Genomic DNA, 26810 nt, shown 5'->3' on the forward strand with positions numbered 1-26810 from the left:
TAAGTTGTATCTATTAATTTAGTTAAACATTGCACAATTCAATTTGATGGAAGTTTCTTAAAAATGGGCTAAAATATTATTTTAAATGCATGTTTTACATTAAAATTGGTCAAAGCATCAATGCACAAAAACCCGAGAGATATAAATAAAAACAATTTATATTATTTTATAAATAAAATAATAAGTCAACATCATGCACTAGTTTAATTGCATTCTATGTTTCGTTTTAGAAAATAATTTAAATTGATATTTATTCAACGTTTCATTCATTTTGTTATATTATTCATTATACTATTGTACACTATTTGTACTATTCCGTCTGAAGTCTCACTGTTCATTTCTAAACATTTATTTATTGTAATATTCTGTCTTCTTGTCATATTTCGTTTTGTACTGGAAGCTTCTGCCTTCGAAGACAAATTAATTTTATTATAAAATAAATCCACCTCCATCAATTCGCCAGTGTTTACAAATCACCACACACACGCCTGTTGAGCACAGCGCAACCGACCTTCAGGCCGTTAAACCGTCCATGTTGCTCATTTCATTGGTTATTATTGAATTACCGCATTCCTTATCACGCTTCTAATTGGACATTGGCGACGTCAATCACAGAAGCCCCTCCCCAGCGCACTCTGATTGGCTAATCCTCCGTCTCCTTTCTCTCTGGTGGTGTATCGCGGCGGTGGGTCGAGTCGTCACCGCTGCTGCTGCTTCTCCGGTCGGGTACGTTTAGGACTTCGCCCCGCTCCTCATTCTCCGCTCATATTATCGGGACGTTTTCTGAACGCGTTCGCTAAAATGGCAGCGATGGCCAGGCTGGAGGGCCGCGAGTTTGAGTATGTGATGAAGAAGCGCTCTGTGACGGTGGGTCGGAACTCGTCACAGGGCTCGGTGGACGTGAGCATGGGCCACACGAGCTTCATTTCCCGGCGGCACCTGGAGATCTTCACCGCCGCGCTGGAGGACACGAGCCCCGGAGGAGGAGGGGAGTTCTATCTGCGGTGTTTAGGGAAGAACGGGGTGTTCGTGGACGGCGTGTTTCTGCGGCGGGGGGCGCCTCCCCTACAGCTACCGAAACTGTGAGTTACAATAATCTTCATCTTCTAAACTATCATCACATTCTTTTATAATCACCATTAGCATTGCTATTGTTGTGTTGCCGCACCGGGAGCACGTGCGCGTTTCCCTGCCTTGCACCATTTTTGTTTCGCTTTCAGAGCCTGTGGCCTCGTCTCAAACCGTAGTGAACTGAACTCCCTAAATAGACAGCATCTTTAAGCGTCATAGGTATCGTTAGCATTCTTGTTACAGGCTTGTGTACCCAGCAAAATAAACAATTACTTTCTGGAAACGCTAGTTTAAGGTTATATAAATCTAAAACCTAAAAATAACGTTGCTAGAACGTTAGTAATTGGTTCCCAGGATATAACTAGACGCTAAAGTTAGGGTAACGTTCTTTGTTTACTGGATAGCATCCTTTTGGGGTGTCATATGTCTGCAATCTATCTGGCCTTCAGAGGTGTATGTATCAGTTTTGGGGCCTGGCGGACATGGATAATGTATTGTTGGCAACATTGGCATGTGCAGCAGCATTTTGGGGGCACCATAGACCTTTTCAGTAGTTTTGTGCATCAAAGTCTTGCATCAGTTTTGGGGGAGGTCAGGTATGGGTAGTATTTAGTTGGCAATTGTGGGTGACAGTGACCTGTGCAGCAGTATTTGGGGGGCACCTAAGGCATTTGCAGCAGTTTTGGGCATCAATTGCATGTGTTGCATTTTTGTGAATAAAATATGCATTAGTTTTGGGGCAGGATCGGCATGGATAGTATTTAGTTGGCAATTTTGTGCAACATTGGCTTGTGCAGTGGCATTTTGGGGGCACCAGAGGCATTTGTGGCAATTTTGGCCATCATATGCATGTGTTGTATTTTTGTGCATCAAAGTCATGCATCCGTTTTGGGGCATAACAGGCATGGATTGTATTTTTCTTGACAATTTTGGTCAACATTGGCTTGTGCAGCAGCATTTTGTGGGCACTATTGGCATTGACAGCAGTTTTAGGCATCATATGCATGTTGCATTTTTGGGCGTCAAAGGCACAAGCATCAGTTTTGGGTCAGGACAGACATGGATAGTGTTTTGTTGTCAATTTTGGGTGACATTGCCATGTGCAGCAGCATTTTGGAGGCACCATAGATATTTTCAGCAGTTTTGGGCATCAAATGCATGTTGCATGTTTGTGCATCAAAGTATTGCATCAGATTTGGGGCAGGACAGGCATGGATAGTATTTAGTGGGCAACGTTGGCTTGTGCAGCAGTTTTAGGGCGGCGTCATATGCATGTGTTGCTTTTTTGGGCATCAAATGTGCATGTTGCATTTTTGTGAATCAAAATGCATGCATCAGTTTGATGGGCAGGACAGGCATGGATAGTATTTAGTTGGCAATTTTGTGCAACATTGGCTTGTGCAGCAGTTTTAGGCCTGCATCATATGCATGTGTTGCTTTTTTGGGCATCAAAGGTGCATGCATCAGTTTTGGGGCAGGACAGACTTGGCTAGTTTTTTTGTTGGCAATTTTGGGCGACTTTGCCATGTGCAGCAGCATTTTGAGGGCACCATAGACATTTTCTGTAGTTTTGGGCATCAAATGCGTGTTGCATTTTTGTGCATCAAAGTCTTGCATCGGTTTTGGGGGAGGTCAGGTATGGATAGTATTTAGTTGGCAATTTTGTGCAACATTGGCTTGTGCAGCAGTTTTAGGCTGGCATCATATGCATGTGTTGCTTTTTGGGGCATCAAAGGTGCATGCATCAGTTTTAAGGCATGACAGGTGTGTGTTGAATGAGTGTTAATGCATGCTGTGTGTTGAATGAGTGTAGGGTGTTGTTTAGGGTCAGCTGGTTTGTAAACATACACTCAGTGGGTGAGATGTGTGTTGTGTGTGGTGCTAATATTCTTACTGAATGCATCATATGCTCTTTATTTTCTTAATAACTTAGTAAAGTCTTAATATTGTCCTGAGGCTGACCTATGGATTTTGTGTTACCTGTTTTGAGTATCTGTGATTTTGTTGTGTACATGTTGTTGGGCCTGTATGTAGGCTTGCATTTTTACTATATAGGGCGATGTTTATTCCATTCAGTTTAATGAATTATTTAGTTGTGTAGCTTTGTACCTCTCATTCATCTTTTTTGCACAGCGTCAAATCAATGCGTCAGACTTCAGTACACTTGTATCCTTGTGCTTTTTTTAACGGATGACCCACATACCTCATATAACATAAAAAAATGTGTTGCACCCTACACTCCCTGGCTTGAAAGCGAAGCACAACCATTTTCAGCATTTTTAGACTCGTCTGATACCAGCTAAACCGTTTGTGTAACTGTATAGTTTAGCAAAACTCTTCTTGTTTCTGTTCATGTTTAGACAATATGTGGTGTCACATTTAGCTGTGCAATAGGCCAGTGAGCTGATATACACTCATCAGCCACAAGATTAAAACCACCTGCCTTGGTGGGCTGGATTGAGTATTTCTGGGATTTTCACATACTCCGAATGGTGCCAGAAACAAAAAACACCCAGTGAGTGACAGTTCTGTGGATGGAAACGTCTGGCCAGACTGGTTTGAACTGACAAAGTCTACGGTAACTTCTGAGCTCATCCTGAGTTCACTTCACAACCCCAGTTCTTTTCGAGTGATTCATGAAAAAGACCCGGTTCAAAAGAGTCATTTGTTCGCAACTCTCTCGCGCTGGGTTTGTTGTTGCGAGCTCATCACAACAGAACGGGGTGATAAGAGGCTCGAGACACATTGGTGGTGCACGCTCTAAAGATGCATTCAATAAATACAAGATATCATCTGACAAAACCGCATAAAAACGCACACAACCAGACTGTCGCCATTGGCGACTAGATTTTAAACGATTGCACATTAGAGCTGGGATGACGTCGACGCAAAATATGCGCGTCGATTCGTCAGACCCAAAACAAAGATGTTGGCACCGGCGTGTAGTAGCAACACGAGTGGCTCCTCAGACTATCAGAAGTGCAAGGCGGCATGCACTCGTTCCTCTAAAGTATGGGAATTCTTTAATTTAAAAGGAAACAATTCCGTGATATGTCGTCTTTGCAAAATGGAGATGGCCTTCCATTCTAGCACCACGGTAATGCACCAGCATCTGAAGAGGCGCCACCCGGTTGCAGCTGCAGATGACAGAGCACCGTAAGTTTTTTTTCAACTCGCCACTTTGCACTCGATGTTGGAGTAGGCTATAATACGTTGTCGACACCTAAAGTTTTCGCTTATAGCTATTAATAATGCGCTTATAGCTATGAATGTCGTGAAAAATACATAGAGGACACTGACAACGCGCTGACAGACAGGACCAAGCAGGTAACATTTAATAAAGTCTCAACTTTCAAATTTGGTCATTCAAAGAAAATTAAACCATAAATAGGCGTACTATTTTGTGGCTCTTTAATGTGTCGTGACAGATTGCCTCAGTTAAAGCTGCTCGTGAACCGATCATCTTTTCCTTGGTTCGTTTATAGCATCAAATAGGCTAAACATGAATGTAGCCTACATCAGAAGGACTGTTGTTTTAATCGCGGAAAGACGTCAGTACGGTAGCCTACAATCCATTATTCAAATTCAAATCCACCGACGTTAATCTTCTCTCTCCTGACTACTTTGTTGGACAAAAATGGCGTATTATGATTGATTGATCAGATCGCCAGTCAATCAAACTCCCGGCAAATGTTTTTTTTTTTACATTTTATACACCCCCACCCCCGATGAAACCGGTATTACCGGTGTTGTCACAAGTCGATTAATCGAATCGGACTGAAAAAATGAATCGTTAGATTAATCGATGCATCGAAAAAATAATTGCTAGATTAATCGTTTAAATAATAATCGTTTATCCCAGCCCTATTGCACATGCATGCCAAGCCCTGACTTGGCATGCACGTGTTCAATGAGAAGCGCTGCGCTTATGGAGCGTCAGAGCGCTTCAGAATACACAGCGAATTAACGGCGTCTTTCGTCTGTTCTTCGAATTATAATCAAGTATGTTTCTTCAAACGCGCGTCTTTGTGTCTGACATTTCTTGTCACGTCACTCCAAGTCGCCCGCCAAAGAAATAACCCACCACTGCTCATAACATTTGCACGTTTGGTGGGTTGGCGGGTGCTAATTTTACTCTGAACAAAAGGAAGAACATGGGATTTACTAATTTCATTAACCAGAGGTTACATCACAAATACACACAATTAGTTGAAGGGAATCAAGCAATAATATTTACCAAAAAAAAAGAGAGAACCGCTTGCCCTTTGGCTGGAGCTTTAGCCTCAATAAACCATCTAAAACTGAAACCTGCTTAAATGTAATAATAGTTCAATGGGACGGAAACAATGCAAACGTTATTACATCTAATATTTATCCTTGGACCTGTCCATGTTGTCATTATATCCATGAGAGGAACTTCAATGTGGGAATGCATGGTCATTGAACTTGTGTCACCCTCAGACGTGTGGGGCGTTTGCTGATACGCGTGACTCTGCGAGCACTGAATGTCCCGCATAATTAAAAGAAATTCCACTGATCATGCAAGCTTTAAAATAGCTTCATGCAACACCACAATGTAGATGTTTATCTGTTCGGCTGTTGCTAATTATATAATAGTATGAATAAAATCTTACCTAAGTTACAGGATAAATCAACGTGAACGTTTTAAACATGACTTCCCGCCAGAGATGTCTCCTTGGCGGGCATGATCTGGCCCGCGGGCCGTATGTTTGACACCCCTGTTGTAAAGTCTTTATGGTGCTTTGGGATATGTAAACAAGACATGTGTTCATCAAAGCTGTTATCTCTTTCAAGTCCCATGAAGGGCTGGGTAATAAAGCTGAAATATATATCTATAACCTGATGTTTTTCAGCTTTTTTGCGATACTTGCAATATTTTTTATATTTATGTATTTATTCTGAAATGGCTTTTTTTTAGTTGCCATTGTACAGCCATTATACCCGACTGGATTCAAAGTCTTTAAAGGAATATTCTGGGTTAAATACAAGTTTAGTGCAATGGACGGCATTTGTGGCATACTGTAATGTTAGTGACCAGAAAAAAATAATAATTTTTTTTTTTTTTTTTAAATCAGAAATCGAGTTTACAGTGAGGCACTTTACAAAAGAAGTGAACAGGGCCAAGGGTTTAAAGGCAGAAATGTGAAACTCATTTTATAAAATCACATGCAGTAAAACTTGTGTATGTTTTGAGCTGTAAAGTTGTTTAAATCGTTGATTTACTAGGGATGCACCGATCATGATATTTCATGGCCGACTGACGGTTTTTCGGGCTGCATATTAAGTACTAGTGGTGCACCGATCTAGGGTTGGGCGATGTCCCCTAAATTGGCAGTTGACGATGTTGACAGTAAAACATCGCGATGGACGATGATATCATTGGTGGGGCGGGGTGGGGTGGGGGGTTATATAATTTCAAATAATTTTCAAAAATTATATGAAAAATTATAATTTCGTTATTTTACTAACCCAACTAATGACTCGTCGGCGCTTTATCAGTAGGTTGCACGACACGTGAAGCATTTTTTTTTAGCTTTCACTTAAGAAGAGTTGTGCACTTTTTATTTTAATATATCTCTTTACATGAATACTATTTTCCACTTAAAAACTAAAATTTCATTATTTTACTATCCCAACTGACTCATCCGCGCTTTCCAATAGGTTGCACGTAAGGGGGAAAAATATTTCTTCCACTTAAGAAGAGTTGTGCACTTTTAAGCACTTTTTATTTTAATATATCTCTTTACATAGATATTTTTTTTCTACTGAAAAACTATAATTTCGTTATTTTACTAGCCCAACTAATTAGTACTCATCCGGGCTTTTTAATTGGCCTATATTGCGCCTAAGAAAAAAAAGTCGTCTTTGGGCAGCCTTCTTGCGAAGAGAGCAGCCACAGCCTCACTCACTGATGAGCAAAAGGTCAAGGCAGAAATGACCATGTACCTGCAGGAAATGGCCATTTATGGGGAAGAGGACCCGCTGACTTGGTGAAAACGAACGACAAAATGTTTCCGTTCATGGCAAGATTAGCACGGAAATATCTGTGCATATGTGCTACCAGTACTCCATCAGAGCGGGTCTTCAGCACAGCGGGTAGTGTAGTTACTCCAATCCGCAGCTTATTAAAACCAGATAAAGTCAATATGTTGGTATTTCTGGCCAGAAACATCGAAATTTAAACATGGTCTATGGTGAAAGATATTAGACTTCTTTACGCATTTTTCAGCCATCCGTTGTGGAGCTATTCGATTTTGCATATTATTTTTTAAACGTTCATTTGTGTAGTTCATATGACCACTTTACAATATTTCAATAACATAATTTATTTTGTAGCCTGTGCTGAAGTTAATTGTGCTGCTAATTATAAGTGAAATGTTAATGCCGAGTTTCGGTCTGAGTGTTGTTCCCTTTTCATTTGTTGTTCTTCTATGTTTTAATAAATGTGTGTTATTCATATTCAACTTGTTTCTTTCATTTGATTTGACATTATGGATTTATGGCCAAGGACATTTTTCTTTAAAAGTATTAACCAGACAAAAGTTATTTGACGTTCGCTGGTCTGGGTCTATCTTAAACTGCCGCTTCAGTGTATACAAGAGCTATGTGACGATGAGCAAGATTTTCTGAGACACTACAACTACTAATAATTCATTAATAAAGGCTATTTTCTTGTAGCCTACAACATAAAATATTTTAATCTAAATGTACAGTGTAAGACATGTAAAAAAAATGACAAGAAGCTAACAAATTCAAGATCAATATTTGTGTAGCCTGCCTGACACGGTATTTTCACAGACTAACACGTCACGTCTCTGGCATATACTACAGTATTTAAAATAGCATATATGCATTAGTTATATTCTCAATTTAATTTACAGAGCAATCCCTGCAAAGTTTTTAGGTTAACTATAGAAGAGACTAGGATTAGTGAGTCACACTAGCAAGACTCGCAAAAGGGGGCGTGGCATCACGATGGTGGCTCTACATCGTGATGTTGGTCAGCCATCACGATGGACGATGATATCGTCCATCGGCACAACCCTACACCGATCAGGACATTTGAGGCTGATACGATATTTCCTATATTTTTAACACTAAGATTGACAGATTCTTTCTTAAAATGCCCTTTGCCACACATTTGCAAGTTAAATGCTGCAGTTATATGTTTATGCCCCCACAGTAAAGTTACGGTAACACCTTACAAAAAGTTTCCATTTGTTAACAATATTTAACAACTTTACTGTCGTTAACATGAACTAATTAACTTAATGTTAGTTTCAACATTAAGTTGTATTAGGTAATGCACATAAATGCACTATGAACTAACATGAACAATTATATTTAGATTAACTAACATTATGATTACTGTGAAAATTACTTGTTTGTTCATGATACCTAATGCATTAACTAATGTTAAAGAAATGAAACCTTTGATCAAGTGTTAGCAAAATTACATAACATTTACAATAACTGTGAATTGCTAACATTTATTTGTATTGAAAAAACTGTAGTTCTGTTGTCAACATACTGGCAACCAGTAAAAACCATGAGAGCATCACACACAGCAGACATTCAAAAATAAGAAAAATATCCATTACAAGCTTTAAAACCACTCCAGTGATAAATCATTAATATCTTTGATTGTTTACTGTCTTTGGTGTCTTGTTGTAACACAAATCTCACATTATTATGTAAATGCATGATGACGTGGTGCCGTTATTGAAGGTTAAACCGTTATATCTGTTATTAGTGGTATTGTGACTAATATTAATCTGATTTAAATTGGGATCCTCACAGAATAGCACTGGGATGATATTCAGAGCACCTGGAGAGCGTGCATGTTTGATTGACAGCGAGAGTGCTCATGTTAAAGAGATTGAAGATAAAAGTGCTCATGATGGCTCAAACAGTCTCTCTCGCTCCACACAGCGTCTGATTGTCGCGACTCGCGTCATGTATTTGCATGTTTATTTGTTGTTTAATTAAATTTTATACCCGTTAGCACCCTCTTTATCCTCTTCCTGTTCACTGTGCAATGAGTCACAATAACTACCGTAATGACTCTAGAAAACGGGCAACTCAATATTCATACACGTGCCATTCGTACACATTTTTAAAAACAAAACGGCATATTCATGTGAATTACATCATGTCTGAAAGTTTAAATTCGTGAATGCTTAGAATTGCCAACAACTCACCCTCCAAAGGCCATTCTGTCATGCATCAAGAACGGAGCAAGCGCTCATTCGTTAGAGGAACAGTGTATGTGCGATTCCCTGCGTGCTGTAATACAGATCGGCTCTAAATCTAGAAATGATCGGCCAATCGCCGATAACGGATTTAAGACGAATATCTGCCAATTCTGAACGGTGGCCAATCGATTGGTGCACCCCTAGTTTTTACGGTCATTTTAGGGTTTATGGTGTAAAGTCATCATGGCAAAGAAGTTGTATAATTGGAGATACTTAAAGATTATTAAGGTGATTTTATCACGTTCAAATCATGCTAAACATAGCCTAAGCAAAATGAACATTATAACTGAGATGAATCGGAATCGAATCAAATAAAATCGTATTAACATGGTGATCGAATCAAGTGCTAATTAAAGATATCAGCAACACGGACGACCGAAGTGTACTTCGGCCTTTAGTCTCCCAGTTCTCTAACGATTAGAGCGGAGCCACATCCACATACTTTAATTAGTGCAATCAATCAGTTCCACCATCTGAGACGTGGAGTATGTCCAGATGGTTTGCATGGACTATAATGGACAGCACGTTTGAGGAAGCGACTGTTTGAGTGACCATATTGATGAAGTGATTAAAGAGCATTTCATTAGTGAAGAGTCGTTCTATAATTGGGCGTCTGTCAGCACAAAGAGCTGCTGATGCTTCCTCAGATGTCATGGGCAGATCCAGATGGGATCTGAGGATTTTTCCTGTATTTTAAAGCACAATCAAAATGAGCAGGTTTGTGAATTTCTAGGGCTGGTTGTTTGTTGTCGGCTGTTTTCATGGTGTTGGGTGTGTTTTAATAGTGCCGTGGATTGGTATCGACTCCGATACTGAAGCTTTTAGATGGATCCGATACTGTGTGTTAGTCATGTTCATTACGGTCAATAAAATAACCATAAAAACACCATTAAAGCGGTTCATATGACTCGTGCATTTTATTCAAAGCCGCTTGAAGACGTGCGATATCTCTGAATCACAAAAGACTGTTTAATGAGTAAATATATAGTATGCGCTGTGCCAGCACGTTAGTGAATGGCGCTGATCTGTTGATACAAACGCACAGGCTAGTGAAGCACTCGCGGGTATTTTTAGCGATACTCACGAACAACATCTCAGATGTAGATGCTCAATAGTTCGGTTCACTTATAATATGCATTTAGAACGGCACCGGAGGTGCTTTTGACCAGAATGTGAATAAGAAGCGAATTAAACTACTGTGAACTTGCCTACAAACAGACACATACAGGACGTCCTGGAGACTTCAGAATGTCCAGAATGCTAGTTAATAATAAGGTGTTTCTTAATAAGCTATATCAGGGCTCAATGCTAAGGATTTTTTGTACTGGCCCCAACAGTGGAGGAGATTATATGTTTTCGGTCACCAATTTAGTCATGCAACTTTTGGCCGTGTGTCGTGTTTTCACAAGAAGGATCAAAGATTTAATCACAGAGTTAAAGATTTGATTATTGGCCGAATGTAATAAATGTATGAATCCCCGATAGGGCTGGACGATAACACGATATCGATATATATCACGATAAGCTTTTGAGCAAATCGATATTTACTGCGTGTCGCTAAAACACAAGCAGTATGGCGGTCTCAGGCTACGTTTCGCATGTTACGAGCCTTTAATAATAAACAAATCGAATAAATGAATCGATTTCTATTCTAATTTTGTGAAAATTAATTAGATGTCTGGATTGGAAAAGGAAAGACTCAAATTACTAGTTGGTAGACTATTCTCTCACTTTAATGAAAATATAAATCCATCCATCTTCAACCGCTTATCCGAAGTCGGGTCGCGGGGGCAGCTGCTCCAGCAGGGGGCCCCAAACTTCCCTATCCCGAGCCACATTAACCAGCTCTGACTGGGGGACCTCGAGGCGTTCCCAGGCCAGTGTGGAGATGTAATCTCTCCACCTAATCCTGGGTCTTCCCCGAGGTCTCCTCTCAGCTGGACGTGCCTGAAACACCTCCCTAGGGAGGCGCCCAGGGGGCATCCTTACCAGATGCCCAAACCATGAAAATATACAAATGTTTTTTCATTTAAATGTTCTCTCGGGAGTCGGGACACCCCTGAACCCACATATTGCATCACAGTCACAAGGGCTTCTATGCCCCATACTTGGGTATCTGAATGTAAAGAAATATTAAAAATATTTAATTTTAATGTAAATGTATTCCAACAAACACTGGACTGCTGTCACTCTGCTTCAGAACAAACCAATGATCTTTTAACATTCATTTTCAATTGATAACCGGTAAAAGACGGTAAAATCGGTAAAAGATCCCGCAGACCCCACTGCTTTGACCGTCTCTGGACCCCTTGTGCAGTTTTATAGAGACTATTTTGACTGTTTAGAATACATTTCTTCTTCTCTTCCGTCAACTTTGAAATTAAAAAAAGAAAGTGCAATGTGTAAATGTATATCGTGATAAATATCGATATCGAACAATATGAAAAAGATTATCGTGATAACGATTTTGGCCATATCGCCCAGCCCTAATCCCGGAGAGAACAGACTTGCTACTAAATTGGTTGTGACTGTCTAATATACATTTACATTTATGCATTTGGCAGATGCTTTTATCCAAAGCGACTTACAGTGCACTTATTACAGGGACAATCCCCCCGGAGCAACCTAGAGTTAAGTGCCTTACTCAAGGACAAAATGGTGGCGACTGTGGGGCTTGAACCAGCAACCTTCTGATTACCAGTTATGTGCTTTAGCCCACTACGCCACCATAAGAATGTGGATATAAACATAAAATCAGACAACCCAAACAAGACCAACATTGACCTTTATGGTCCAGAAATAAGTGTTTTATGAGGATGATATGAAGTAGACTTTCAAATAGTCATCTTCACCCCGCAGCTGAACCGCTCTGATGATAATAACAGCCTTCTTTTCATATCAAACTCCATTATCATGTGGAATTAATGTTTACGTATTGAAACATTACCTAATTAAATGTATAGTTACATTTTTGATATTGAGCAGCTTGTGATTTCCAGACACGGTGTTTAACAAAGTTTATTTCGTCTGATTCGGTGCTTCATCTCTAAAGGCGAATTAATGACAGAAAATGTGTTTGATTTTTTACAGTGGGAATAAAACTAGCGCTCTGTCCCTTTAAGACAGCACATGCACGTTAAACTGTCCATGCTGCATGGAGCGAAATGATAATGAGACAGAGATGGATTTTCAGTCCTATAGAAGAAACTGTTGATTTCTTGTGTTCCAATGTGTGGATTACTGCTTTTCGGCAACATGTAAAAACAAAATATGTGGGGATCTCGTGCACGATGAACACGAAATGTGCTGGGACAGGCCTACTTAATGTTGCACAAGATGTGCAAAAGTGTATTTTTCCCCTGCTATTTTCTTCACATTGGTAATGTGTAAAGACACCTGGAAAAGAGCGAGGACAGCGCTAGGAGAGTGCGCTCGGTGTCTGCACGCTCTTATGTGTGCACGCGACTGTGCCTTGGCGCGTCCAGTATATTATGCTCTCATGCATCTTTGCGAGCTCAATAGAATCGCACTTGGTCATCGGTTACAATACTTTTTTCACTCCGTGTAATTGTTGTGCTCTCTCGCTTGTTGTTTTTCTTGCACTAATGTTATAAATGCAACACTGGCCCAATCGGGCAAGTGACCGTTCTAGCAACTGGCCCGAATCTCTCTCACACTGGCCCTGGGCCATCTGGCAGTCCTTATTGTCGAGCCCTGTATACATTTATATTGAAATCATGTGTCATTAGAGGTTTGTGTTTCTTTAGATATTAAAGAGTAAACCCAACTAGTTCCACACAATAATGTAAAGATATTCTAAACTGATTATGCAAAAAACAACAACACTGGTATCGGATCGGGATCAGTATCGGCCGATACTGAGAATTCCGATATCGGGATCGGAAGAGAAAGTGGTATCGGTGTATCACACTACTTCTTTTGACGTTACAGGCAAAATACTCACGCTGAAATGGCGCAGCTAAAGCTGACATTGTGGCGCAAAAAGAACCGTACTTCAAGATGATCTTTTTCACAGTTTTACTATAATTAACGGCGATGGTTTTACATGCAGCTGCAGTGAGGTGTGAGGTTGGGCAAAGGCGCTGCGCCACGACTCAACTATGGGCAACGCTCTTGGGATTTCACATGGTTCATATAATATTCTTGATGCAACATAATGCTTGCCAGCCCACACACTAATGCATGCACTTACAATACTTGTGCAATGCTGGCTCAGTTGGTGGAGCGGTCGGCCACTAATAGCAGGGTTGGTGGTTCGATTCCCGGCCCACACGACTTGGGCAAGACACTGAACCCCAAGTTGCTCCCAATGGCAGGCTAGCACCTAGCATGGCAGCTCTGCCGTCATTGCTGTGTGAATGTGTGTGTGAATGAGACTTAAAAAAGCCTTATTAATAGAAGCGCAGACCATTTACTTACAGTGACTTCACCGCTTAACTACACGTGTCAAACGCTTTTATCCAAAGCAACTTACAGTGCACTTATTACAGGGACAATCCCCCCGGAGCAACCTGGAGTTAAGTGCCTTACACAAGGACACAATGGTGGTGGCTGTTGGGATCGAACCAGCAACCTTCTGATTACCAGTTTACCAGTTATGTGCATTAGACCACTACACCACCACCACTCCGACTGTATGATTGTTCGACCAATGGCAGATGTTATTTTTTGGTGAAGGAATTATTCCCCTATGATTAGGTTATTCGTCATGTTTTCCACATCTTTTACATGCACAATCTGACGATGGGTTGGTTTTGAAGTTCAGATTACTCACTGTGATACTGTTTACGTGCCATAAATTGCAGTTGTTGTCGAATGTTCTTGAAAACCAAATAAGATCATTTTTTGTGCAAAACCGTGTTTTGGTAGAATCCAATCTTGTGGGTAAGATGGGTGTAGATATGCAGGAACAAGCTTGCTCGAAACACACACACAACATTTAGGAATGTTGGGGGGTTGAGATCCCAACATTCCTGTTTTAAAGAGCCTCTCGTGGTTGCCATGACGGAATGGTGCTCGGAATGGCTTCCTGGAAAACAGGAAGCTTTAATGCTGCACAGATTAATCACAGACACTGAGTTTTAGATGTTATTAAAGCTTTATACATTAACGTTTATAATGCATTAGGTGTTATGAGCATTGCTAAATCTTGGTTATATTGTGCACTTAAATATTTGTAGTTCATTATTATTTGTTATTTTAATTATTCATTGGTATTTTACTAACATTAAGCATGAACAATTGCTGTCAAAATATTGTTCATTGGAAGTTCATTATAGTGCATTGATGTTAACGTAAACGTATACAACTTTTAAAGTACACTCACCTAAAGGATTATTAGGAACACCTGTTCAATTTCTCATTAATGCAATTATCTAATCAACCAATCACATGGCAGTTGCTTCAATGCATTTAGGGGTGTGGTCCTGGTCAAGACAATCTCCTGAACTCCAAACTGAATGTCAGAATGGGAAAGAAAGGTGATTTAAGCAATTTTGAGCGTGGCATGGTTGTTGGTGCCAGACGGGCCGGTCTGAGTATTTCACAATCTGCTCAGTTACTGGGATTTTCACGCACAACCATTTCTAGTGTTTACAAAGAATGGTGTGAAAAGGGAAAAACATCCAGTATGCGGCAGTCCTGTGGGCTGAAAATGCCTTGTTGATGCTAGAGGTCAGAGGAGAATGGGCCGACTGATTCAAGCTGATAGAAGAGCAACTTTGCCTGAAATAACCACTCGTTACAACCGAGGTATGCAGCAAAGCATTTGTGAAGCCACAACACGCACAACCTTGAGGCGGATGGGCTACAACAGCAGAAGACCCCACCGGGTACCACTCATCTCCACTACAAATAGGAAAAAGAGGCTACAATTTGCAAGAGCTCACCAAAATTGGACAGTTGAAGACTGGAAAAATGTTACCTGGTCTGATGAGTCTCGATTTCTGTTGAGACATTCAGATGGTAGAGTCAGAATTTGGCGTAAACAGAATGAGAACATGGATCCATCATGCCTTGTTACCACTGTGCAGGCTGGTGGTGGTGGTGTAATGGTGTGGGGGATGTTTTCTTGGCACACTTTAGGCCCCTTAGTGCCAATTGGGCATCGTTTAAATGCCACGGCCTACCTGAGCATTGTTTCTGACCATGTCCATCCCTTTATGGCCACCATGTACCCATCCTCTGATGGCTACTTCCAGCACGATAATGTACCATGTCACAAAGCTCGAATCATTTCAAATTGGTTTCTTGAACATGACAATGAGTTCACTGTACTAAAATGGCCCCCACAGTCACCAGATCTCAACCCAATAGAGCATCTTTGGGATGTGGTGGAACGGGAGCTTCGTGCCCTGGATGTGCGTCCCACAAATCTCCATCAACTGCAAGATGCTATCCTATCAATATGGGCCAACATTTCTAAAGAATGCTTTCAGCACCTTGTTGAATCAATGCCACGTAGAATTAAGGCAGTTCTGAAAGCGAAAGGGGGTCAAACACAGTATTAGTATGGTGTTCCTAATAATCCTTTAGGTGAGTGTATATTCGTTTTTGAAGAAGTTACTGCATTTATGTTGTACTTGTTAACGTTAGTAGTCATCATAATGCGCGTGGTGGTGGCGTAGTGGCTAAAACACAGGGCTGTTAATCAGAAGGTCGCTGGTTCGAACCCCAAGGCCACCACCATTGTGTCCTTGATCAAGGCACTTAACTCCAGGTTGCTCCGGGGGGATTGTCCCTGTAATAAGTGCTCTGTAAGTCGCTTTGGATAAAAGCGTCTGCCAAATGCATAAATGTAAATGTAATGCGTAGTTATTTAGCAGACGCCTTTATCCAAAGTGACTTGCAAATGAGACGCATAGCAAGCAATTTGTCTTACAAAGTTTAGCAACATCTGCAGTAGTTCTCACGGTGTCTAGAGTAGTAAAGATGCTAGTACAGAAGAAAGGATTATTTTTCTCTGTGCATTAAGTGGGGTAGTAAGGGCAATTAGTGTGGGTTGGTTAAGTGCTCACAGATCAGATGTGTTGTCTGCTGGTTCTTGAACGTTGAGACGGTAACAGCAGGTTGTGTGGAGGTTGGAAGTTTATTCCACCTCCGAGGAGCAGAGAAAGTGAACGATCGTGAAATAGACTTTGAGCCTCTTTGTGATGGGACCATCAGGCACCGCTCGTTCAACATGTTCGTATGCTTTGCAAACTTTATCTTTCTTTCTATCTATCTTTAATTGTATTGTTTTGGCTGTGAATATACACAGACATAATTTGATTTATTTATCATCTTCTCAGGTGCACGTTCCGGTTCCCCAGTACGAATATAAAGATCACGTTCACGGCGCTGGCGAGTGTGAAGCGAGAGAAGAGAGAGCCCGAGTCTCCAGTGAAAGCCATTCAGCCGCAGATCTCTCCTCTGACCATCAACATTCCAGATAACATCTCTCATCTCATGAGCCCTCTGCCCTCACCCACGGGGACTCTCAGGTACACTCGATGTATAAAATATGCATGTGTTTGAGTCAAATGAACATTTTTGTTTTATTCTATAAAGTACTGACAACATTTCTCCCAAATCCAAAATACAAATATTGTCATATAGATACTAATGTACACAATACTAATGTTTGAACTCATCAATATTGGGTGGAATAATCCTGATTGTCAATCACAGCTTTCATGTGTGTTGGCATGTTCTCTGCCAGTCTTTCACATTGCTGTTGGGTGACTTTATGCCACTCCTGGTGCAAACATTCAAGCAGCTCGGCTTTGTTTGATGACTTCCATCCATCTTCCTCCTGATCACATTCCAGAGGTTTTCAATGGGGTTCAGGTCTGGAGATTGAGCTGGTCATGACAGGGTCTTGATCCGGTGCTCCTCCATCCACACTTTGATTGACCTGACTGTGTGGCATGGAGCATGGTCCTGCTGGAAAAACCAATCCTCAGAGTTGGGGAACATTGCCAGAGCAGAAGGAAGCAAGTTATCTTCCAGGACAACCCTGTCCGTGACTTCACAAAGACCAATCTGCCCAATTCAGTCTTGCTGAAGCACCTCCAGATCATCACCGATCCTCCACCTGGTCATCTAATGGTTAGACGGAGACCTGGAGAGGCCAACGAGCCACAGTGTCTCGCCACCACTGTGAAATTTGGTGTAGGATTGTTAGCTTAATTTAAGTTGGTGATTTTCGAGTGGCCTTTTCAATCATGGCTGCAGCTGTGTCCTTTATATGGCATGTAATTGATTTAATTGAGTTTGGCTCCCTGGCAAAAGAACGGCAGTTTTCATGCCCTTCAAAGCAAATTAAACTTCCCTGCGTTCCATCTATTTCCATCTCTCAGCTTTAGAAAATGATTTTGGAGTGGATGGATGGTAATGCATTTTGTCTCTTTCTCATCAGCGCTGCTAATTCTTGTCCATCCAGTCCGCGCGGTGCCGGGTCGTCCGGGTACAGGATGGGCCGAATCGTGCCTGACCTTCAGCTCATGAACGAAAACTCACAGTCTGAGATCTATAAAGACGCCTCGGAAGGAGACAGCCCAAAGGTGACATTTTCACTCATTATAAACATCAGAACTGATGATGCTCCACCATGACTAACAAAATGGCATGCTCAGTTTTTAGTTGGGGTGTCCCAGGAACTAATAGGCAAAATATTTAACCCCTAAAGAGCACTGACAATCCTTGCAATTAAGGTTCTATATAGCGTTATACCGATATATATCAACTTAAAGTGGATTCATTTATTTCCAGATTTAATTATTATTACTTTGACCATTGCCCACCCTGCATTCTCAATATTGACATTGGCATTGATTGTTGAAATATCCACCTGTGCACTAGTGATTGAAAATGTGGGAAATCTTATAGGCAAAATTGGTCGTAATCTCTGTCTCGTTCTCTCTATTTAGGATGACTCCAAACCTCCATACTCGTATGCTCAGTTGATCGTTCAGGCGATCACGTTGGCGCAGGACAAGCAGTTAACACTAAACGGCATTTACACACACATCACCAAGAACTACCCGTACTACAGGACGGCAGATAAGGGCTGGCAAGTCAGTACCTTGAGATTATCTTGTACACTATCAAACACTCTCCTGACACTTGCATGCATTCTGATCCCTTTCTTTGTGTTTCAGAACTCGATTCGTCACAATTTGTCACTGAATCGGTACTTCATCAAGGTCCCACGCTCTCAGGAAGAGCCGGGTAAAGGTTCATTCTGGAGGATAGACCCCTCATCTGAGAGTAAACTTGTGGAACAGGCATTCAGGAAACGGCGGCCACGAGGTGTCCCCTGCTTCAGAACCCCGCTGGGACCCCTGTCATCCAGGTGATGTTTCTTACACTGACCTTTGACCTGTAGAAATATATATTTAATACATTGGCAAAGTTGCTGCAATTATGTACACTTGGCCTCACTCATGAATGAGCCAATTTATATAAGAATATATATATAAGACGCTGACGACCACACCTGGAGTCGTGAGTTCGAATCCAGGGCGTGCTGAGTGACTCCAGTCAGGTCTCCTAAGCAACCAAACTGGCCCGGTTGCTAGGGAAGTTAGAGTCACATGGGGTAACCTCCTCGTGGTCGCTATAATGTGGTTCTCGCTCTCGGTGGGGCGTGTGGTGAGTTGTGCGTGGATGCCGCGGAGATTAGCGTGAAGCCTCAACAAATCACGTGATAAGATGCTCGGATTGACGGTCTCAGACGCGGAGGCAAATGGGATTCGTCCTCCGCCACCTAGATTGAGGCAAGTCACTACGCCACCAAGAGGACTTGGAGCGCATTGGAATTGGGCGTTCCAAATTGGGGAGAAAATGAACTAATTTATATAAATAAATAAGAATGCTCTTACGGACGAATTAAGGCCTGATCGCACCATATTCGTTTTTTCGGTGCGATTTTTATTAAACTTAAAAAAAAAAAATCCGAACAAGCTTTTTAATGGGAACAATGGATTCCGATTGGCTGTATTCCTACCAAGAACGACAAATCACCCACCGACAATCTGAAGGTTTTTTTTTCCGGAGAGCGTTCCCATCTAATATTTCTTCGGACTGCGATGAAAACCGACTGACCAATGAGATAAGAGATTTTTGTCATTAAGTACAGCTGCTCAATCCAGTGTGTTGGTGGCGCTAATCAGCTGGAAATCACCGGCATTGGACGTACAGCTGATACACACCCCCAAAAATGTAATGCCTAAAAATAAATAATTGCAGTTCATGAACTCTTGGTACTGCAAACATAAACCCGTTCTGTTTTTGAAAGTCTGCGTAAGATGTTTTGTTTCTTAATGTACAGAATAGCAACAGCTGTACGGGGGTGAAATCGTTTTTCATTTCATGTTTTTACGTGTGAATAGACCTTCCGTCAGAGCTTCGTCTCACAAAACCGTCACGATTTTGATGTGAACAGGCCTTTACACAGAAATACAAGCAGAAAAATTTGTGTAAGTAGCTTGTGAGACCATTCTTACGTAAATCGTTACATTGAATTAAATGCAACAATTAACTTAAATGTGGTTTTACGAATGATTAACACAGAAATACAAACCAAACAATTTTAAGTAGTTCATGAAATTATTAAAATATTTGCATTGAATTAAATGTGACAACAAGTGACGTTAAAATGGTTTTACGAATAATTTACATGAAAATACAAGCAGAACAAATTTGTGTAGGTAGTTCGAAAGACCAGGCTTACGAAAATAATTTAAATGCGACAATTGACAAAAGAATGGTTTTACGATCGATTTACACAAACTCGTTTCGCTCTTGTTCCATGAAAGAGACCACATGACACCGATATTCTCAAAATGACCAAATAATGTCCGATTAATTGGCCTGGCCGAAATATTGGTTAATCACTATTAAACTTTTTTAATATATATATTTATTTATTTATTTTTTTTTCAGACTTTCTGGTTTAGCTCAGGTTGCATATGTACATGAATTGAATCTTGATGTTTTGGTCTTTCACAACAGAAGCGCTCCGGCATCACCCAATCACTCAGGCGTTCTCTCCGCCCACTCCAGCGGCGTCCAGACCCCCGACAGCCTATCTCGAGAGGGCTCGCCTGTTTCCATGGAGTCCGAGCCCGCCCCTGCCCCAACCCCTGCTGCTACTGCCACCATCCAGCCCAAACTAGCCGTGATTCAAGAGGCCCGTTTCACCCAGAACACCACCGGTACACACACACAACATTCCTCTTTAAATGTGTCTGTTACTCTTCGAGATCCTTAATCTATATTTTTTTATTGATGTTTAGTAAGGATACACCAAATGTCTGTGACCACATCGGTAATGTCCAGTAATAGCATTTTTGTTTTTATTATTCTCTATATGTTTTTAAAGTACTTTAATTGATTTAATTGTCATATAGTTCGAGTGACGTCACTGAGTGTGTCGTTATTTCTCAGCATCACCGATCGGCAGTCAGCCGGTGTTGATCGCGGTCCAGCGTCCGTTCAAACCAGTCACGTACACGGTGGCCACCCCTGTCACGTCCTCCACGTCTGCGCAGCCGCTCATGCAGACGCTGCATGTGGTGCATCAGATCCCGGCTGTGGCGGTTAGACCTGTGACCGCCATCAAAACAGAAATGCAGGAGAACGGAAAACATGAGGAGGTCAAAGGTGAGACGTTGCATCACACTGCGTTGTCTGTTGAGAGACATCGCGTAAGTTAAAATAACAAATGAACCATAGATGGACTCTGATGGTCCACACCAAAAGCTCTATCCTGCAAAAAAACAAGCAATATTGTTTGTTTGTTTTCCCCCAATTTAGTACAAATATCTAAACATTGTTACCAAGATACTTTTGGGTACGTTGATATAACGTTTTCATACGTTGAGATCTTTAAGCAAATTATTCTGAGCCCAAGTAATTACAGTTTTATTATCTCATGTTTATGTACAATAACTAACATGTTTTCTGTGTTTTTTAGTGAAGGTAGAGGAGGTCCCCGGCATTTCTCACGCCTCTGTAGGCTCAGCCAATAGTGTCATTCACACCACTTCTGCGGCCACGCCCCTTCAGACGGTTACCATAGTGCAGCAAGCCCCATTGGGCCAGCACCAACTGCCAATTAAAACCATTGCCCAGAATGGCACTCATGTAGTGCCCATTGCCACAGCGATACAGAGCCAGACCAACTCAGGTATTCATACAAATATTCATTATGGACTCCAGTCAAAGTGTAGCAACATCTCAAAGATGATCCAGAGAAATGTTATTATGTATTATTAATTAATTCCTAATCATTACATAAAGTGACTTAAACAAATATTATGTTTAAAACACTTATTAACACTTATAAAATGCAGTACTTAGTCCTAATCGTCCTTTGTATTATGTTATGTTATGATATATTCTACTATACACCAATAAGCCAAAACATTATGACCACCTCTCTAATTGGCTGTTGGTCCTCCGCGTGCCGCCAAAACAGTACCGACCCGCCAAGGCATGGACTCCACAAGACCCCTGAAGGTGTCCTGTGGTATTTGGCACAAGACATCAGCAGCAGATCCTTCAAGTCCTGTATGTTGCGAGGTGGAGCCGTCATGGATCGGACATGTTGGTTCCAGCACATCCCACAGATGCTCAATCGGATTGAGATCTGGGGAATTTGGAGACCTTGAACTATTCATCATGTTCCTCAAACCATTCCCGAACAATGTGTGCAGTGTGGCAGGGTGCATTATCCTGCTGAAAGAGGGCACTGCCATCAGGGTATACCATTGCCATGAAGGGGTGTACCTGGTCTGCAACTGTGTTTAGGTAGGTGGCACGTGTCAAATTGAATCGCCGTACCCAGCGTTTCCCATCAGAACATTGCCCAGAGCATCACACTCTCTCCAGCGGCTTGTCGTCTTCCCAAAGTGCATCCTGGTGCCATCACTTCCCCAGGTAACGGCGCACATGTACACGGGCGTCCACGTGATACAAAAGAAAACGACTCATCAGACCAGGCGACCTTCTTCCACTGCTCCAAAGTCCAGTTCCAACGCTCGCGTGTCCATTTTAGGCGCTTTTAATGGTCGCCAGGGGCCATCATTGGCACTCTGACCAGTCTGCGGCTATGCAGCCCCATACGCAGCAGGGTGTGATGCACTGTGTGTTGTGACACATTCGTCTCATTACCATCATTACAAATTTCTTTGACTTGTGCCACAGTGGACCGTCTGTCGGTTCGGACCAGACGGGATAGCCTAATTTGCCCTCGCGCATGTCCAACATCCTTTTGCCGGTTTGTGGTTTATCCCTCCTCAGACCTCGCTGTCAGTACTCGCACCCCACAAGCCTTGCCGTTTCAGAGATGCTCTGATCCTGTCATCTGGACTTTACAATTTGTCCCTTGTCAAAGTTGCTCAGCACTTACTCCGGCCCATTGTGGCCTTGTGAGGAGATGATCAACGTTATCCGCTTCACCTGTGAGTGGTTATAATGTGTTGGCTCATCAGTGTATATATTATGTTATATTACGTTATAATGGACAAAATAACAGATATGAAACCTTTAAACCTCTCTCTCTCTCTCTCTCTCTCCCCAGTGTCGAGTCCTTTACATATGTTGGCCGCCCACGCCTCTGCGTCTGCCACCCTCCCCACGAAGCGACAGAACGGAGAAAAAAAAGCAAGCGATCCCCCCGAGAACAAACGATTGAAAACCGAGGAAGACGAGCAGAAGTCCGCGTCTGACGCGAACGGAACCACTCCGGAAACAGACTCCACCCACAACCAGCACGGCAACCACGCCTAGTTACTCAAAACACAATGACACTTTCAGTCCCTCTCTGTCATGAGTTCGTTCCTTTTTCTCATTCTGCCATAACTGTTTCTCTTCAACTCACGGTGCCAAAACCGAAAGCTTTTACGTAAAAAAAAGAAAATAAGAAAACCCAATTGAAACAGACTCTATTTGCAAAAAAGAACACATCAAAATTTGTCGGAATGTGGTCCATTCTTCTGACAAGCTGCCGGTTTTCCGTGTTATTAATCAAGAGCCGACTGAACAAAGACTTGCACCTCAAAACAGAACAACTGCCATGTGTTCCATGACTCTGGGCATTTTATCACACACGTTCATAAACTCTGCAAATGTTGCTCAGAGGTGACGTTTGATTGGCTTGGATTCCGTTCGGAGTGGTAATGATGTATTTTTGGACTTCATGCCAAAAATATGGAAGCATCTTTTGCAAAACGCACATCATCTGGGAGGTTTAATGATCTTTTAGGGCTTCCAGGTGAAGAAATGTTGATCCCAACCAGAACAAGAGACCCTACTTAAAGGAATAGCGTACCCAATAATAATAATTCTGTCATTTTCTCACCCGCATGTCATTCACTTGCATTATAAGGAAAAGAGCAGCCAGGATAATTTTCCCAAAAATCTCCTTTTGTGTTTGAGGAAAGTAAGAAATACTTTAGTCATACAGGTTTGAGATGACATAAATTTTCATTTTTGGGCGGACTGATGCTTTAAATGTCGCTGTTTGGGAAGTCCAAGCCCGATCTCGGAACCCAACTGACTTCAGGAACTCTGGAACTCGTGTTGTTTACAGTCGACTGAGAATTACAGAACTCTGACTTGTGGAATCGGAATTTCCTCACTCGGACAGCGGAACACTGGCTCCAATCCAACATTCCAAAGTTTAGCGGTGCGCTCGCGGAGGGTGAAAAGCCAACGTGATGTCCTGGAATGGAACGACTTTATGGAATTACACACAGAGATCCACAAATATTTCATAGCCCAGTGTCGAGTGTGTGTTGTTTTTTTAATAGTGCTTGCTAGGAATGTGGGGTGTCCCGACTTCAGCTAAAGAGATCAAAATATTCCTAAACTTTCGGCAGCTAGTCCATCGTACGCAATGCCTGACAGCATCCCAACAATTTCTTGCAGCCGTTGTAGTGGATATATGCCGTATTTTGTCGTTCAAACGTGCACCTTAGGGCATCTGGGCGTGTTTTCATTTCTAGAGACATTTTAAAAAGTAATAATTACAATAATAATTATATATATATATATATATATATAAAATAAGCAGCATACAGGCAGAATAGTTTATGGGACATTTGAAAAGATGTTTGTCTCTCTTTCTGTTGTGAAACTTCTAAAATGGACAAAAATGTGTGTTAAAGAAATTTCCTTGATTTTTGTATTTTTTTTTGTTGTTTTTTAAATCTGCCAAATACAGGCGAACTGGCTTGTTGCACCAACATATTTTCATACACAGAGAACAGAGTGGACGTGTCATTTCCGATTTCACCCAACTTGCATGTGCCGGACGAGAGAAACTTACCTGAGCCGTCAGTTAAACATGTAAACGAGACCAGTTCTGCACTTGATTAAACAGTTCTGTTTCCTTTTTCTGCTGTTTTCTTCAGGCTGTGTTGGCGTTGTGGTGTCGGCTGGATCTGTCTGCTTTAATTATTTGATTCTGTTCAGTCTGCTTACAGATTATATGTTTCAAACAAGATTAATGTTTAATTAGCTTCAGTGGAGGAACTGCTTTTTATATAAATTAATTTAAAACCGTCTGCAATGTTCTGGTCTTTCTTTGACATAATGGCATCTAATGGTGCGTTCACATACAATGCGAAGCGAGCGTTTCGTGCGGCGTGATTACATACAAAGTCAATGCAAAGATGTGAATGGATGCGAATTTGCGGCGGGTGGCACAAATGAAGCGAATGGCGCGAAATCGACATTTTTCAACTCGAGCAAAAAATCCGCTTTCGTCACGTTGTCATGAAAGTCAATCAGTATTGAGATTGTCCGGATGTCACTGACGTACTGACGTAGTAGCAGAAGAAAACTGGAAAAATGGATGAATAAATGGTTATAGCGGTGTGTGGACACCCGGAGTTGTACGACACAACGTCATACATGTACAGAGACCGGACGAATAAAGACGTCGCTTGGAGGAAAGTGAGCGAGGAAGTTGGACGACCTGGTAAGTTCTGAAAATATGCGCGTCTACTTGATTCCAGCTATTGGTCTTACTTTACTATGAACCAACTCGTAGAAGCCCCTCCTCCTGTCCTTTTCTGGAAGAGAAGCGGGAATACTCGTGGGTTTGTGTTACTCAAGCAAACGCAAGTTTAAGCACACATTTATTATCCAGTGGTCAAACTCGCACGAACAATGCGAGGCGATTTTTTTCGTGTTGTGTGTGAACGCACCATTACAGGGTTCCCACAGTCATGGAAAATGTTACAATGGGAATTTCGAAGCCTGGAGAAGTCATGGAATTTAGTTAAATTTCGAAATATCAATTTTTCTTGTCCTGTGCTCTAAAATATGTTGCTGGCTAGAAAGTGCTCTTTGTGAGGACATACTCGAGATAGTTTTAAAATCCTTATTTGTTTAGTTTTTTTCCCAAACTACTAGAAAATGGAAATGAATTGGTCAAAGACCCCATTTCCACCTGGTATTAAGATGCATTTCGGTTGATCGTAAATACAGGTCTTAATGGGGTCTAAAATGTTTTGTGATTGGATCACTAAAAATGCATTCAACCACATCACATTTGAGGTGTAAACAGTAATCCGTCCTGTATGCGCCCTGGCAGCAGTGAAGCTCCACCCCTCACCTGTCAATCAACCACTGCGCTAAAACAAGAGTTTAAACTTTGCCGTTTACGAGCCTCTTTAAAAGGAAATAACCGTCCGATCGTAAAACGTAAAAAAGTGGATACACACACAATCACGAGAGCTTCACGGATCTTCTTCAGTGTGTCCGATATCAACACAGATGACAAGCGTGAACACCTGAAGCTCCTTTAATACATCCACTAATATAACATATAGTTCTGATGGACATATTGCATTTGTGCTTAGATAAAATTTCATCCACATCTGGGAGAAACGGAGCGCCATTTTTTTTTCGTGCTTTGTCTTTTCTGACATTGTTGCGCTTTAATATCATGCAGTAGCACACTGACATAGTGATTGATGTAAGACCCTCCCCTCCAAATCTGACCAGCCGTGTGTCTCACCTGGCCACATGGGATCGGATCACCCAATTCGAATCGTAAAATCAGCTGGAAACGGTGTTAAAAGTTGTGGGAACCCCCGACTATTTCTTCCATATTGTTTATGTATATTAATACCCCATGAGATCAAAATTGGGGTACAAAAAAAGTAGGCAAGCAATTTGATTTCCAGCTTGGGTCATCTTCATGGCAAGTTTCTGAAGTTATCTGGGCCATTTCAGCCTTTTAGAGGCTTGCTTTGAAAATTAGATGCCAGTCTTACTTCTAGACAGACATTCCAGTCTTGTTGAGCAATCTATATGTAGCCTTCGTACTGGGATGGTGTAATTCTGGGCTGGTAACGAAAAGGTTTTTGATTTGAATCCTGATAGGTCCATGAACCCATCATGTCCTTTATCATGCTGTGGCTTAGAAGTGTGGTCGTTCATATG

General features: G+C 41.6%; 1 protein-coding gene across 1 annotated transcript; it reads left to right on the forward strand.

The window, feature by feature from the left end:
• The first annotated feature begins 684 nt into the window (after positions 1–684).
• On the forward strand, positions 685–25712 carry LOC127653195 (forkhead box protein K2-like). Its single transcript, XM_052139786.1, has 9 exons — positions 685–1082; positions 16658–16849; positions 17767–17911; positions 18278–18424; positions 18509–18702; positions 20364–20566; positions 20799–21014; positions 21328–21540; positions 22936–25712. Exons 1-9 carry the CDS (start codon positions 802–804, stop codon positions 23142–23144), a joined length of 1800 nt encoding a protein of 599 aa, XP_051995746.1. The 5' UTR covers positions 685–801; the 3' UTR covers positions 23145–25712.
• Positions 25713–26810: the final 1098 nt, after the last annotated feature.

The sequence above is a fragment of the Xyrauchen texanus genome, chromosome 12 (genome assembly GCF_025860055.1).
Source record: "Xyrauchen texanus isolate HMW12.3.18 chromosome 12, RBS_HiC_50CHRs, whole genome shotgun sequence".
Classification (NCBI taxonomy): Eukaryota; Metazoa; Chordata; class Actinopteri; order Cypriniformes; family Catostomidae; genus Xyrauchen; species Xyrauchen texanus.

Coding starts and splice junctions, on each gene's coding strand:
- LOC127653195 (XM_052139786.1), top strand. CDS start 802: ATGGCAGCGATGGCCAGGCTGGAGGGCCGCGAGTTTGAGTATGTGATG. Junction 18,425..18,508: donor CGGCAGATAAGGGCTGGCAA/GTCAGTACCTTG, acceptor TTTGTGTTTCAG/AACTCGATTCGTCACAATTT. Junction 21,015..21,327: donor AAAACATGAGGAGGTCAAAG/GTGAGACGTTGC, acceptor TGTGTTTTTTAG/TGAAGGTAGAGGAGGTCCCC.